Consider the following 15,503-nt stretch of genomic DNA (forward strand, 5'->3'; position numbering starts at 1 on the left):
TATATATTATATTATTATTGAGAAACAGATAAGACAAGATTAGCAAAGCTGTTCTTTGTTGTTGTTGTTGTTGGGTTTTTATTTGGGGGGGGGCTCCAGTAGTCAAATGCAGGAGGAAATTTGTTCAAAACTAATCAAAAAGTAAAATAATCAGTTACATTACTTTTTTGGATTACTAATTAAAACTTTTGACAGGTAACTATTAATTGCATCCGATTACATTTTTAAAATAAACTTCCCAACCCTGGTTACCAATCACAAGTTCCAGAGGCAGCTGCAGGCGGGATTTAGGTGATGACAGCTAGAAGCAAGCAATGATAGACAGATGGTTCATCCAATCACCTGCCAGGGATTCTTTAAACACACACACCCTTTTCCATACAGTTTCCAAAGACGAGCTCCCCATCCCATGGTTCTCTGAACAAACCTTCTGGCATATATACTGTGTATATATATATATATATATATATATATATATATATATATATATATATATATATATATATATATATATATATATATATATACCATATATATATATATATATATATATATATATATATATATATATATATATATATATATATATATATATATATATATATATATATATATATACACATACACATACACACATGTCCTATAACTTAATTTCCATCCATACTCCCTGAACTCATTATTTCCACCGTGTATGTATCAAGTAGACCCACAGTCTACTGGTTGCTTTTGTAACAGATTTGAATCTTTATTGAAGGAAAAGATCAAATAGAGAACACATGTACAATACTTCAGCTACAGAGAAACAAGCCTTGTAGCTGAACAAAGACATGCGCACATTTCCAACTTTGTCCAAATGAAATAGAAACATGTGAAAGGAGAATGAAAGGGAAATAGTGTCTGAAGTGCTGCTGTGCAAAGTGCCACAAATCAATCCTCTTTATCGACATAGATTTGACTCTACTGTACTGTAACTATACTACAGACTTTACTGTACAAACCACCTGCAAGCAGCAGCTGAAAGATACTTAACTCAGACGTGGATCTAGGATTTCAAACAGCCCCCCCCCATCAGAAGAAAGTGCCTGGCACTTTGTACTGGAGCGCCCTCTAGCGGCTTTCTGCCTCAGTACATGGCTCTCATGAACAGGGCAAAGCAAGAAGATATAATCATATCTCAAACGTGTATCAGGTCCCAGGGTCCTTACACATTTTCAATCAAAGAAAATCAGATACTTTCTCCTCTGAAGATGTTGTCTGGTGTTCAATATGATTAACGCAGATCTAGATCTAGATCAGTCAATGGTCTGATGAAGAAATATCAGAATATGTGAGATGATCGGCAGGGTTCCTACATGCTTTCTTTCACATATGGCCGATGTTCTTGACTAGATGTGATGTTGGTGCAGCTATTTGATATAATGCATGCTGACAGTGGCTGGCTCATAAGAGCATCCCTCTATCTGAACATTATTCTTCACAACAACACAAGCTGTGTATTCAAAGTGGGTCTAGACCAAGATCAAAGCTAGAATTGTGTATGTATCGGACCTGAACTACAACATTTTCCATACTTTTCACAGACTTTTTTTTCAAATCCCCAAACTATTCACTTTCCAGACCTGCGTAGGAACCCTGAGTTATGGAAGCATGGATACAAGTCGACAGATGGTAATCATATACATATAGAGGGGAATCATATTTAGTCCCTTTGTGCAGCATGGGTTGCTAGTCGTCCATGGGGGAGGGGGGGCAGCAAATCAGTGACTGTGCAGAGGAGAGGCAGCGCCCCCTAGCTGCTGTCAGCCTGGAGCATCTTCTCGATCTCTTGGTCCCACTGCTCGTCTCTGTCTGTGGCCTCGCTCACCACCTCGTACTCCTGGAGCTCCTGCTGCAGCTCCTTCTCCCAGTCTGCCGGCTCCTCTGGGGGAGGGAGGAGGGAGGAGGGAGGAGGGAGGAGGGAGGAGGGAGGAGGGGGGAGGGGACACACCACAGAGGTGGTAAGATGGCTTTAGTTGACCAAATTAGCATGCCAAATGACATCATGACTGACACAACACTGATATATTGACTATGATTAAAAATCTGATATCAAATCAGGCTTGTATATCTTTGATATGATGGATATCATAATAGCCATTGAAAAAACTATGACAAGCTGCTCCAGTGTTTAGCCCACACCAAGACGCAGCCAACTAGCTGCTTATTCTTTATACACTATATTTATATTTCTGATACCAAGGCACACGGGAATAAAAGACAGGGAAGACTCAATTGCATTACAACATCAACAAGAAATCTAAATCTAAAAGAGATTTGCTCACAGGTTCAGCAGCGTCAAGTCAGCCAGAATATAACAGAAACGTCCGGTTATAACCGTCAAAATAATGCCATTTAAATCAAAGTACTGTCGCAATGTTTTGTGTGTGATCCGAAATCCTCCAAGTACCAAAGAGGACATAAAGAAAACATTTGCAGAGAAACCTGTTGTAAATAAACATACAATGTTGTGCCTCCGAAAAGCCAATTTTAACCCATAGTGAGTTGACTGGTCTGTACACCCAGCAGCAGCATTATGTAGCCTATTGGTTTTAATAAATTAGCGCTTTTATTTTGAAGGTAATATCGCCTCGCTTCCGGTATCAAAGCTCTTGTTTTCAACTTGCGTTCACTGACCAAAAGGGGGCGTGGCAATCACAAAATGGAGCCTAACTTCTAAACGGATTCACGTAACACCACGACACTTAGAAAGGCTGGCGGAGGTATGATGCGCTCTATCGAGTGCCGTAGTAGTAGTAGTAGTAGTAGAGTTGTTGTTGTTATTATTAATATACATTTAATTACATTTTTGGCCTCAATGATCTTTCCCAGGCTTTTCCACCCTACCAAATAAAAAATTTGGTGGGAAACAAGAGTGCTTCTGATTTTTGGATTTTTTTTTAAATGAAAAATCTGCAACATCGGCACAAAATATCGTCTTTATCAGCAGCTTGAATGCCGATAGATTGACAGTGTTCTTTTAAAGCCGTCTTCTGTTGAGAGAGTGGTTCCCTGGTTCATAACTTACTTCTTCAGCTTACATGTTGTAACATGAAAAGAAAATCATCAGAAATACCAACACAACAAAACGATATCGGTCTCATTTCCAGCTTAACACATTGAGTGCCAAGGACGTCTGTGGACGTCCTAAAAAAAAGTAACGAGAAGTGCCAAGGACGTCTGTGGACGTCCTAAAATCATAATTCATATTATTCCATAATTCTGCTGTTTAAGGTCGTACCCAGCCAGTGAGCATGAATCCCTTCAAGGGATCACACGGCGCCACCTTAAAAATCTACACGGGAGCTGCGCCACCCACCTCAGATCCTTTACTTTGTGCAGCAGAAAGCGGAGAAAGCCGTGATCAAAGGGGAAACCGATGCATGCTGCAGCCAGAGCCATATAGATTGCTCTGTCTGCAGCTGACAGTTGGCTGCGATCCGCGCCCACAACTGAGCTCTTCTGCCTCTGTCCATCCGTCTGCATATAGTTCCTCCACACGATTACCTGCCAGAAAGGCAGCACCCGAAGCCGAACGGCCAAACCTCTTCCTGCAGTCCCGTTTGCCATTTCCTTGTTGCGCTGGGATCCGCCCGGGGCAAAAACGGAGGCCGCGAAAATAGACTGTGTGCGTGTGGGGAGGAGCCCGCAGCTCAGGGGTGGAGAGGGGGGGAGAGGGGGGTGGGGCACGCAGGCTGCACAGAACTACACCATGTCACTACATCAGAAAATATTAGCCAGAGTCAGTGAATGTGCTTGAAATTAGAGTGCAAAAAGTATTCATAAAAGTGACTTTATCTTGAAAAGTAAAAAAAGACAGCAGAAAACCCTTGAAAGTGCTCTTCTTTCAGAGGCTGTCATTTCATAATGGAACTGTCTAGAAACAAAATTTCTTCTTTGAAAGAAGCAGGAGTGTCCAATGTTTCATTAGAGTCCAGCCCTGTCCATATAGCCCTAATAGAAAAAATTATATAGCTGTTTTCAACTGAATGGAAGTGAATCTGGCACAGGCTCCAGACAATTTTACTGAAGCGCTGTGGCACTCAATGTGTTAAGAAATGTAACAGACACACAGTTCCCTAAAGGATGAAACAAAAGTGTAAGAAAGCCGACCTTCAGGAGAGGGGCTGTCCTTCTTATCCAGCACCAGCTGCTCCATCTCTTTCTTCAGGTCGTCCTGGTTGATGTTGGCGGAGTCGAACGCGTCGCTCACAAACTCCGACACCCCGGGACTCGAACACATGTCCTCCTCTTCCTCCTGGGCCGGCTGGGACTGAAAACAGAGAGCTTCTTCCTCAGCCACTTGTATACATACTGAGCATACACAACCACCACATCCACAGTATAGCACTCTTACCTTCTGCATGTCACTGATGGAAACAGGTGGGGTTTTTGGTCTGACATTTTCTGCAAAGAAATTATATATTTTTATTTAGTGGCTAGGATATGAATGATATGTGTGTATATACTGTATATACTGTATATATATATATATATATATATATATACCGTATGTATATATATATATATATATATATATATATATATATATATACATTAAGGTGACATCCTCAGGGGAGACACTGGCCCCTCTGTCCCCCTCCTCCCTCTAACCTGTTAAGGTGACGTCCTCAGGGGAGACACTGGCCCCTCTGTCCCCCTCCTCCCTCTGCTGCTGCTGGGCTGCCAGCGCCGTCAGCTGGGCCGATTGCTTGATCAGAGACACCCGGTAGAAGTAGTTCCTCCAGAACGCCTCCTCCTTCACACTACAAACAAACACAAACACAGGTGAGTCATCATAATGGACCGGACCAGGGTTACATTGACATAGAAACCAAAATAATTGAGCTCTAAATAAGAGTCAGATATCGTCCAATCACTGTCGTCCACATCTGATACCATGGTTATAATGATTTTTATTGATCACATATTAATTGTAGAATTGATCAATACTACATTATGTCTATGGGGTTTTGAAAGGTGCCATACTGTAAAAAATAAAGCTTTAGGGTACTTACGTCCTAAACTGAGTGAGGTATTTTGATAAAATTCTGGACTAATATGCATAAATGTTGTATTATTACTGTTGTTTTTATTATCATTCTTGATTATTGTAATATGAATGCTATTATTATACTTTCAGTTTTAGTATTTTTTCCCATGGTCTAAAATATGCTTAACAGACTTAAAAAATGCGGAACATACTTGCACTTGGAATTTTAGTGCTTTAGTCATGGCATCATATTACATGGAAGCTATTGAAAGAAATCATGAATTTTCCATAAAAATTCATGATTGAGAATCACTCAAATCAAATATAATGAGGTGTGTCTTATTTGTCCAGTCTAGTAATAATCTGGTATTGATTTAGAGGCAGTCGGTCACATTGCATGGGAGCTATTGGAAAAGAAATCATGAATTTTCCATTCAAATGTTTATAAAAAAAAAAGATTACCCATAACAATTAATTTCATTACACACAACAAAATCAATGACTTTTCCAAAACGTTCAATGATTTTACAAATGTCATGACTTTTCCAGGCCTGGAAAACAAAATATTGAAATTCCATGACTTTTCCAGTTTTCCAGGTATTGCATGACTGTGGGAACTCTGCGACATTAATTAGACCACACACGCGCACACGTACACACACACACACACGGCCTACTGACTGTTTGGGGACCAGGTCGAAGCGCATGCGGTTGAGCAGCTGGTCTTCTTGTAGCATGACGGTGGCCAGAGGGTACATCTCCTCCATGACGAAGCAGAAGTGCACGCCGGCCGGGGGGTCACGCAGGAAGTTCCTCTTGTCCTACAGGAAGACACATCACCAGCGCCTTGCTTTTTACTAGGGATGCACCATATATCAGGAATATCAATCAATCAATCGATCAATCAATCAATCAATCAATAAATATAAATATATATATATATAAATATATATATATAAATATTAATAATAATAATATCGGTATCGGCATCAGTCAAGAGAGTTGGAAAATATCGGACATGAATCATTTGAAATAAAATGTTGACTTTAAATGATCTGATTATAAGCTAATGTGATTGACAAGATTCTGCCTATAAATGCTCCAGCAGGACCGTGTGCAGCAGCTAAAGACTAATGCGTTTTAGACACTAGGTGGCGCTTCATGGACCAGATGTTTTTTAACTGCAGACTGATAGGATCAGGTGTGAAACAGACCACAGAGAGCGATTATCGGCCAATCAGAGATGAGCTTTCAACAAAGCCGTGTTATAACTGACATGAGAGAACACATGCTGACATCGTGTAGGATCTGTACGTGACTCACGGCAGACAGAGCCAGGATCTGCTGCTGGATGGTCTCTTCCTCGTTGTAGCCGACCCAGGGTGGCACCGCTGCATCTGGGCACAAACGCCAGCACAGGCAGCTTCACTCATCACACATTAGGGCAGGGGGTTCCCAACCTTTTTTGGCTTGTGACCCCACTTTGATGTCACAAAAATCTAGGGGCTCCAGACATTCAAATTCCGGTACAACATCGGTAATATTATCAGTCACATCGTCAATCTCTTTGTCACTGATGACATGTAAAGGTAAAATAAATAAATAAAATAAAACGCTCAAAATAAAGGCTACATTTTGGCAGAGGATTTTTTTTTCAAAGGGGTCCCTTGACCTCTCACCTCAAGATATATCTGAATGAAAATGGGTTTAATGGGTACCCATGAGTCTCCCCTATACAGAAAAGGTAGCATTTTTTACAGCCTAAATAGCTTTAATAGATTGTTGAGTATTTTTGTGTTGTTGCTTATCACAGTTTGTCTCAACAAATGTGTTGTGCACACAAATACTTCTGATGAGTAAGGGGGAGAAAATGTTGGCAATCTGGCTTTTGGGTATTTTGCCTCAGTTTTTGTATGTGGATGGATGATTATTAATTTGTCGTATGTCCAAGTTCACATGCTCTGTTAATGAAATAAAAAATATATCTGGAAATACATCATCTTAGTCTGGTGTGTTGATCAGAGTTGTGATTAAAGCGTTGGGTGGGCGTGGCCTCAGAAGATTTTCAGATGTCAAACTTCTTTTGTTTTGGGACTATTAGCCTATTTCACATCCCAACCAATTCACCCACTTTGTGTCTAAAAGGCAGGAAGTAAAACAGGTGGAAGCAAGACACTAATTAGACCCACGGCACTGGAACACCTAAACGGATTTGGAAGTTGGAAACCTTAATCAATGTCTTGCTTGCACCTGTTTTACTTCCTGCCTTTTAGGCACAAATTGGGTGAATTGGGTGGGGTGTGAAATAGGCAAATTGCTGTGCATCCCACCTGATCTCTTGGCCTTATTTTCCTGGACAAACTTCTGCTGTTCCTTTTGGAAGTCTCCGAGGAAAGTCTGGAAGCAGACAAACACACAGGTCAGCACACAGACAGACACATACTCAAAGAAGGAAGGGACCTATATTGTATCAACGAGGTAAAAATTGAATCTATAGACCCGAGGTTTTTAAAGTGGGAGGCGGGCCTCCCCAGGGAGTCTCCAGACAGTTTCAGGGGAGGCTCAGTGAATGGCAGCGAAGAAAATATCTCAAAAGGAGATCACATAGAACCTAAACCTAAACCTAGAATAGTCTAAATTTGTGTGATTTGGTTAAAGAAATAGTTAAGATAATCAGTAGTTTTGGGAATTTTACAGTTTTCCCCACTTTCCCAGAGTCAGAAACAAATAATTCCTTCAGGCAGACCTTATGACAGGCATTTTTATGTATCTGGTGTCGTCTGAAGTATGTCAAACAAGCTACAGCAATATCAGGCTATCTTGGCTCAATTAATTATCGAGTGTCTGTAGGGGGGGTGGCTTTGTCTGAGGGGAGGCCCACAGTCTCAGACTTTGGAAACCACTACAATAGACTACATTTATCAAGGTACATCATCAGCGTGTCCCATTTGCCTCATGAAGAATATTATGTGAATATGAGGACAATACAAATGGTTGATGATGTCGCCGTGCAAGAAGCAGAGAGCAGCGTGCCTTGTCTATGATGCCGTCGATGTTTCCATCCTCCACGCTCTTCTTGATGGTCTGAGCGGTCCCTGCCACAGACTCCGATATCTTCTTGGTGGCATTGGAGGCAAAACTGAAGATGTAGTCTTCAAAGAGAGGAGGGAGAGGACGGGATTAGGGCTTCATGAGACTTGACTTGATGCATGAAGAGAAAACATGAGACTTGACTTTTTGTTCTGGTGACTTGCTACTCGACTCTGACTTGTACAGTACTTTGATGAAAAGGTTTCTTGTGTGTAGCAGACCTGTCATCAAAACATTGCTACAGCGACACAGGAGGAGCAAGCAGAACAGAATGCAGTTTATTTAAATGGACCTATGGTTGTGTAACGTAGCTCAGTAGCACTACTAACACTGTCATGGTTGTTGGTTTGATTCCCACTGGGGCCACCCATGCTCACAAGAGTCACAACATACTGTAAGCACTTATACCATATTTGCTTCCACCAAATTACATTATCTTCATGTATAAGGTTACACCAGGACAGCAAGGCTGACTAACTGATGACGAGTTCCACATCTAAAAGAGAGATGATTAAGAAGCACGTAGGGTAGTCTTACCGCCCAGTCCTCTCCCCGGCTGCTCGGAGTTCTCCTGGCGGGCTGCTGGCTCATCTTCCTGGGCTGCTTGCTGTTTGTTTACCTCATTCTGTGCCTGGACCACCTTCTCTTCTCGCTCCTCGGCTAAGTTGTCCGTGTCATCACGCTTCTTTGGGTACGCCGGGTTCTCCAAGCCCAGCCACGACCCAAAACCTTTCAACATCTTCGCGGAAATAAAATAATGATGTAGCGTTAGTTTGATGGGGATTAAAAAAAACAATAATAGTCTGAGTTGCTGTTCCTTCTTTTGACGTAACCAGGAACTAAACCGACAGTAATTCTTCTTCTTCTTTCTTGTTTTTGTGGGAATGTGTTGTACTGCCACCCAGTGGTGGGTATGCTGTAATGCTGCTTTCGTGTGATTGCATACTTGTGCCGCTGCGCTGCCTGATGTCGGTAGGAAATATTAACATTTATTTACGAAGGATCAAAAGTTGCGTGTGTGTGTGTGTGTGTGTGTGTGTGTGTGTGTGTGTGTGTGTGTGTGTGTGTGTGTGTGTGTGTGTGTGTGTGTGTGTGTGTGTGTGTGTGTGTGTGTGTGTGTGTGTGTGTGTAATTGTATTTATTTATTTATTTATTTATTTATTTATTTATTTATTTATTTATTTATTTATTCATTTATTTATTTATTTACTTGTGTATTTGTTGGCACGGCTTTCATTCGTATGTCGTATGAATGTAGGCTACCACTCTTTTTGGTCTCCAAAATTCCCCAGCAGGTGGCGATGATGTTGTGCTCTACCTGTTTTACATCTAAAAAAAAAAAAAAAAAACGAAGAGGAAGACAGACCGGTAGCACGGTCGGTAGCAAGCAGAGGTCAGGTGATCAACATTTTAATAATATATTTCATTATAGCTGATCCTGTCGTATGGAAATCTTCAGTCTTGTGTGTATAAATCAGTGTAACAGTCTAATGAGTCATGTGTTCAGTGTCTTATCTGACTTGTTTGAGCACAGATTAGCCGGGCTCAGGCTAGCTAGGCCGTTCCCATGCATGAAGGTATCGCCAAACCCTATTTAAAATACTGTCAATTTAAGACTTTCTTAATATGTCTTGTCAGTGGTCGAGAGACCTGTTATTAATCATGTGTGTCCTTTGGTACTAGGGGACAAAGGTGAAGTCGCGTTAACAGACAAACCAATCATACAAGTTGAAGTGTTATTAAAATAAGTGCTACTTTAGTGTCTTATATGTACCGTATGCCGAGTTGAACCTATGAATTACGTCATGCTCTATCATCTGACGTAACTTTGTTGACAGGCTGAAACAAAGTGCTACTGACAGATTTTGGAACGGAATATTTGGCGTGGCGTTCTCTAACGTTACATGGAATGTAATGTAAATGTCTGTAAATGTAAATGTATCAGGGCTAGTAACCAGATTTCTGCAATGGAAATCTGGGACATTTCCTGTCAAAATATAATTACAATTTATTAAATATTATTATCTTTAAAAAAAGGAGAGACAATTCCAGTTTCATCTATTTTGACCACGCAACTGTTGTAGCTACTGTAGTAAACTATGGTGCTGATATCCCTTCAAAATACCAAATTAAGACACCAGAACTTTGTAGAAAAATTCATCTTGTGATTTGCTATCAACATCTCTTGCCATTTGGAGATTTCTGAAAGTATTGCATTTTCTGGCGATTGAGTGGCGAGCACTTCTGTTCTGGAAATTGCTCAGAAAGCCCCCTTATTGTATACATAGGAAAGCCATACATCCCCTCAATGATCTAGGCCTCTAGTTTGTGGTTGTAAAGTTTCATGATATGATCTACCGTAAGCATCTTCACTCACGCCAGAGCATCTGAAAGACAGTAATGTCGGCCACGGAAGAGGAGTAGGAAATCGGGGGGGGGGGGGGGGGGGGGACAGGTCACCAAAACGGGGACTGTCCCTGAAAATCTGGGATGTCTGGTGGTCACCTTCCAGAGCCTATAAAATCTATTTTGTTTATTTATTATATGTTTGCGATGTAACCCTTTTCTGCACTGAGCTTAATCTGTTTATTTTCATTTGACTGTCTTCAGGATGCAGAATGAAGACCCTGGTGGTGTTTGACTTTGATCACACTGTCGTTGACGACAACAGTGACACTTGGGTGATTAGGTGAGTATTATGGATTCATTAACTGAGCTCATTGATTAATCAGATACTCATAAAGGACTTTAGTAATCAATATATGCCTACATTTCAGCAGAATACTATAGCTACAAATATATCACACCCAAGTCTTTAAGCCTGCCCTACACATAGGAACTATTACCCTACACATAGGAACTATTATCCTACATATTACAGTGACTATCAACGGGGATGAAAGTACAGTACCATGCATGAAACCATGCCCTATTTGAACTCTAACTGCTCCTGCATACTTTAAGCTAGACCCTCCATTTAAACTTTAAACGAGTCACCACTTTTATGGCTCCATCACCTTAATTCAACTTCAATCTATCTTTTGTACTTTTTGAGAAATCTCAGTTTATGTTTTATGCTTTTTTCAGCCTTTATAATGGGTTGAGCCTTGAGTGTGTCTCACTCTAGCAGGCTGTATTATTTTTTTAAACTAAATTCACACATTTTAAAACTGCGACAGTTCACGCAACTTTAACGCTACAATATTGTACATCAGACTCTTGAGCTACTTCTGCTCTCACTCACAGAGTCAAAATAGAAGCGATGTGATGTCTAGTTTTTTGAGATATTAATTAATATTAATTAGTTTGTTTGGCACAGCTTTTCAGCTTTATTTCATACTAGTTAACTGCTGCAGTGGCACTCAGTCAGAAGTGTTTTTTGTTGTTGTTGTCGTGATGTCACACCGATTCGTCCTATAATAAGGCTGCATTCACATTGGCTCCGGTCGTGCGTCCATGTGGGAATGTCACAAAAGTTGAATCTCTTCCAACCATTACGCCGGAGGGCCACTCCGGATTTTAGCGGAACCCCATGCCACGCCCACCTGTGATGTTTTCCCCACTGGCGCTGCGACGTCACGCCCACCACCGGAGCACCATAATCCGGGGAGTCGGAGCCAATCTGAATTCAGCCTAACTCCCAGTGGGAATAAGATTGAAGTGATTTGTCATTATGGTCGAGCAGCTCATTACAACATCACACAGCCTGCAGCTATGCTTATGAAGGCAGAATGGGCATCATTTTTATACATTGCGGTCCTACTTGTTTGACCTGATCACAGGTGCCTCCCAGGTCAGACCCTTCCTGATGCGCTGAAGAATTCCTACAGAAAAGGCTACTGGACTGAGTTCATGGGCAGAGTGATGAACTACATAGGTGAGAGTTCCTTATGCTGTGTGTCAGCTTCATCGTTCGTGTTAATGAAATATGAATGCACTAATTTGCGGTGGGCAACATGTCCCAGACTATCAGCCCGACTGTTTATATTCCGCTTAATTCATTATTATTTGGGTAGTATTGACGCGCCGCCCCTAAACCAGCCAAATACCTGCATGTGTGTCTGAAAGAATATGAAAATCAAGTCAGTGAGTTTTCATACCGCTTAATTTGGCAACGGTATTAAACATCGATCATTTCACCGTGCTTTTCACTGATTGGCCACAGATACTGTACACCTCATTTTCTGCGACACTATTTTGGCTATAGTGTGAGGTTTAAGGACTACTAGTTAAGATGTACCTTACGTCTCCGTGGTGCAACTAAACAAAGACACAACTTTAGTGTCAAACTAACTAGTTTGAATGTAGCAGTTAGTGTGGACTTTACACCCTAACTTAAGAGAGAACTTACGTTCAGCTGCTGCAACAGACTGCTGCACTTTATATTTCAATTAATTTATGTTGACATTTCCAATCTGCACGTTCGCGCCCTCTGGAGGTGATGTTGAAACGCAATTTCATTATGGAATGAAATATTAAGTCTTTTGCAACGCTGCCGCCATCATATTTAAAACGTGCTTCTCGTGACAACACTAACCCACCGTCCTAGGAGCGACGGATAAATTCGCTTTTCACCCCTCTGAGTCCTTCGGTCCCCGCAACCTTTGACCTTTCACTGACACACCTTCTGTCCACGCAGGAGAGCAGCGGGTCCGCCCCGACAGCGTGCGCAGCGTGATGGAGACCATCCCCCTCACCGCGGGGATGGCAGAGCTGCTGGCGTTCATATCGGAGCACAAGAGCAGCGTGGACTGCATCGTCATCTCCGACTCCAACACCTTGTTCATAGACTGGATCCTCGGCGCCGCCGGGGTCCGGGCGGCCGTCGACCGCGTGTTCACCAACCCGGCCGCCTTCGACGCGCGCGGCCGCATGGAGGTCCGCTGCTACCACGCTCACGACTGCGCCCGCTGCCCCGTCAACCTCTGCAAGAAGGCGGTGCTGGAGGCGTACCTGTCGGAGCGCTCGCGCGGCGGCGTGCAGTACCGGCGGACGTTCTACGTGGGGGACGGCGGGAACGATCTCTGCCCCGCCTCCTGTCTGAGAGCCGACGATGTGGTGATGCCCAGGAAGGGCTACACCCTGGAGAAGCTGCTGGCCAGACTGGAAGGCCAAGAGGACAAGGCCTCCTCTGTGAGAGCCAGAGTCGTTGCCTGGAGCAGCGGCAGCGAGATCCTAGAGGAACTGAAAGCAAGTCTGCAGGCATCAAGTCTGCAGGCATCAAGTCTGCAGGCATCATAGCCAACTAGAAATATATCGCACGCGATATATTTCTAGCGCGCCTCGCGTAGCCGATACTTGATTGACTTCTCAAGTCGTAACTGAAAGGGAGCCCGCGTCGTACGGGGCGCAATACTGCTCACTACACGTGTGCTTTTATTTTTTAAGAAGATGATGTTGATCATTTTAAACCTCCGTGTCCTCATCGATGAGGATTTACACACGGCCTACAAATAGACCCTTTTCACGGGGGGCCATTTTGTGTCGAAAAGGCAGAATAAACACAGGTGCAAGCAAAACACTAATGAGGGTTTCCAAATTCCAATCATGGAAGTTGGAAACCCTCATTAGTGTTTTGCTTGCACCTGTGTTTACCCTGCCTTGTCGACACCAAATGGCCCCCGTGAGAAGGGTGTATTATGCGATCGAGCGAATGCTCGTCTTTTAGCTGTAAATCCTTGAACATGGATTACCGGGCATTACATTTTGGGCATGCAGGATGATATCGGCACGTCATCATCGGTATCGGCCGATATCAACTTTAAAAAAATGAAATATCGGCATTTGCCTGATATGACAGGCGCTTTAATTATCCGCAAATGCTCGATGCTTGACTTCAGTTCTGATGGCATCATTTGTTTGTTTTGCAACTTGTAACATAGAGATTGTCCCTGGCTGTGGTGGCTATTGCCAGCATTGTCTCATGGAGCGCATCATCCAAGCCTGTTTAAGTAGGAGGAATCTTACAGTTCTGTTTGAAAGAACATTTTACCTACCGTAAATAAATAAATAAAAATATGGCATGTTGAAGTAGTTTTCTTATTTTGCCCAGTGAATGTGTGCATTTTGAAAAGCATTTCTGTATTTATGTCTGAATCTGCCAGTGGGCCATCACGATAAGAGCAGGCATAATAATCTGTTAATTCTACTACAGGAGAGACTTGGCTACAGGCTCCAAGTCGAGGCTGCGCAGAACCTTGTCAGCGCCTTTAATAGACATAGTCCAGCCAGAGTCGTATAGATAGAAGAGTCGCGACATCTCCATTCACTCCAATGGACCAGTTTTTTACTCTCAAGAGTTCCAGGAAGTAACGTCCTGGATTAAGCAGCATTGTCGAGTTGCAGCAAAATGGACAGTTTGTGTTGTACTTTGAACGTTTTTTTTTTCTTTCTTGAATCAAATTGTACATTATCAGCTTTATTTTAGCATTTAAAAGTAGCGCGAGACCCATTCCTGGCTGTTCATTGGCTAATGAGTCACGCATTTTGGTCCTCCGCTGACGCCACTCTCTCTCAAGAGGACACTAGTCCATGCGTGTTTATGAAAAATAATAATGGTGGATGTACAAAAGAGCGGCATACAAATCCGTGAGCTGTGATTGGGTTTCCCCCACAATCTTGCTACCCATAATCCACCACTCTCAAAAGTTGACACGTACGCTTTGTACTGAGTCACCGAACCAAACAGTCATTATTATCGTAACACAAAGCACGTTCAATGAGGCTCCTTGAAGCCGTCTGTCAAATGTTTTGGCTAACTTCCAGGGCACATCTCCAGGCATAATCACAAGTGTGTTCCGAGGTGCTCAAAACGGTTTACTCTTTCAACTGTGTCTTCAGTTGTAACTGCTGATGGCAGCTGATCTAAAACGTGCCTTTTGTTTGTGGAAAACATCTCTTTTCTGTTATCGCCATTGATTTGCAAAGCACTTAGCTGACACCAGCTCTAGAGGGAACGGACATCATTTAAATATTGTCTCTATAAGTGCCCCGTTGAGTAAGAAGACCAAGTAGAGTCATATCATCTGCATATTTAATTAATCCAGGCTATTGTAGTTATTGCCAAATCAAATTCAAATGGGAACACATTCTTCATTACAGCGGGGCCTATTCTCAGTGCTATGAAACTACTTTACTGAGAGAGATGGAAAACGTGTTAAGCGGTTGGCTTAATAATTTCTTGCAGGAGTTGGCCGGTAAGTGTTTAGCCGCCAAAAACTGATTAGCTGCCAAAAGCGGATTGCCAAAAAGTGATTACTGTCTTATAACCCATCCTATTATAGTCAATTTTGACAGACCTTCCCCCTTGTATGTAACACATTTATGTGTGATGGTTTACACTTTAGATTAGGGGATGCAGAAATCCTTGTAAATTAATTGTAAA

At 42.3% G+C, this 15,503-nt stretch overlaps 2 protein-coding genes across 3 annotated transcripts; one reads left to right on the top strand and one right to left on the bottom strand.

The window, feature by feature from the left end:
* Window positions 1-927: 927 nt before the first annotated feature.
* LOC310790883 (synapse-associated protein 1-like) lies at window positions 928-8,938 on the bottom strand. The gene is made up of 9 exons (XM_083652594.1): window positions 8,657-8,938; window positions 8,063-8,181; window positions 7,360-7,426; window positions 6,353-6,426; window positions 5,711-5,850; window positions 4,651-4,802; window positions 4,394-4,443; window positions 4,150-4,303; window positions 928-1,920 (listed from the first exon to the last, which is right to left on the bottom strand). The coding sequence occupies exons 1-9, from the start codon at window positions 8,856-8,858 to the stop codon at window positions 1,790-1,792; spliced, it is 1,089 nt and encodes a 362-aa protein (XP_083508720.1). The 5' UTR covers window positions 8,859-8,938; the 3' UTR covers window positions 928-1,789.
* Window positions 8,939-9,474: 536 nt separating this feature from the next.
* Window positions 9,475-14,108, top strand: phospho2 (phosphatase, orphan 2). Of its 2 annotated transcripts, none has more exons than XM_083653316.1 (4): window positions 9,475-9,512; window positions 10,730-10,808; window positions 11,902-11,996; window positions 12,759-14,108. In XM_083653316.1, exons 2-4 carry the CDS (start codon window positions 10,738-10,740, stop codon window positions 13,358-13,360), a joined length of 768 nt encoding a protein of 255 aa, XP_083509442.1. In that variant the 5' UTR covers window positions 9,475-9,512; window positions 10,730-10,737; the 3' UTR covers window positions 13,361-14,108. The 2 variants fall into 2 exon arrangements, with proteins under 2 accessions (XP_083509442.1, XP_083509443.1); XM_083653317.1 differs by having other exon boundaries at window positions 9,504-9,517.
* The last annotated feature ends 1,395 nt before the right edge of the window (window positions 14,109-15,503 follow it).

This window comes from Poromitra crassiceps, assembly GCF_964638095.1.
Source record: "Poromitra crassiceps genome assembly, chromosome: 16".
Taxonomy (NCBI): domain Eukaryota; kingdom Metazoa; phylum Chordata; class Actinopteri; order Beryciformes; family Melamphaidae; genus Poromitra; species Poromitra crassiceps.

Bases quoted from the DNA above. Each gene is read 5' to 3' on its own strand.
- phospho2 (XM_083653316.1), top strand. From the start codon at position 10,738: ATGAAGACCCTGGTGGTGTTTGACTTTGATCACACTGTCGTTGACGAC. The intron at 10,809-11,901 runs GTGAGTATTATG...ACCTGATCACAG, and splicing joins AGTGACACTTGGGTGATTAG to GTGCCTCCCAGGTCAGACCC. The intron at 11,997-12,758 runs GTGAGAGTTCCT...CTGTCCACGCAG, and splicing joins CAGAGTGATGAACTACATAG to GAGAGCAGCGGGTCCGCCCC.
- LOC310790883 (XM_083652594.1), bottom strand. From the start codon at position 8,858: ATGTTGAAAGGTTTTGGGTCGTGGCTGGGCTTGGAGAACCCGGCGTAC. The intron at 4,803-5,710 runs GTCAGTAGGCCG...GTTTGTTTGTAG, and splicing joins TTCGACCTGGTCCCCAAACA to TGTGAAGGAGGAGGCGTTCT. The intron at 4,304-4,393 runs GTAAGAGTGCTA...TTTCAGTCCCAG, and splicing joins CCATCAGTGACATGCAGAAG to CCGGCCCAGGAGGAAGAGGA.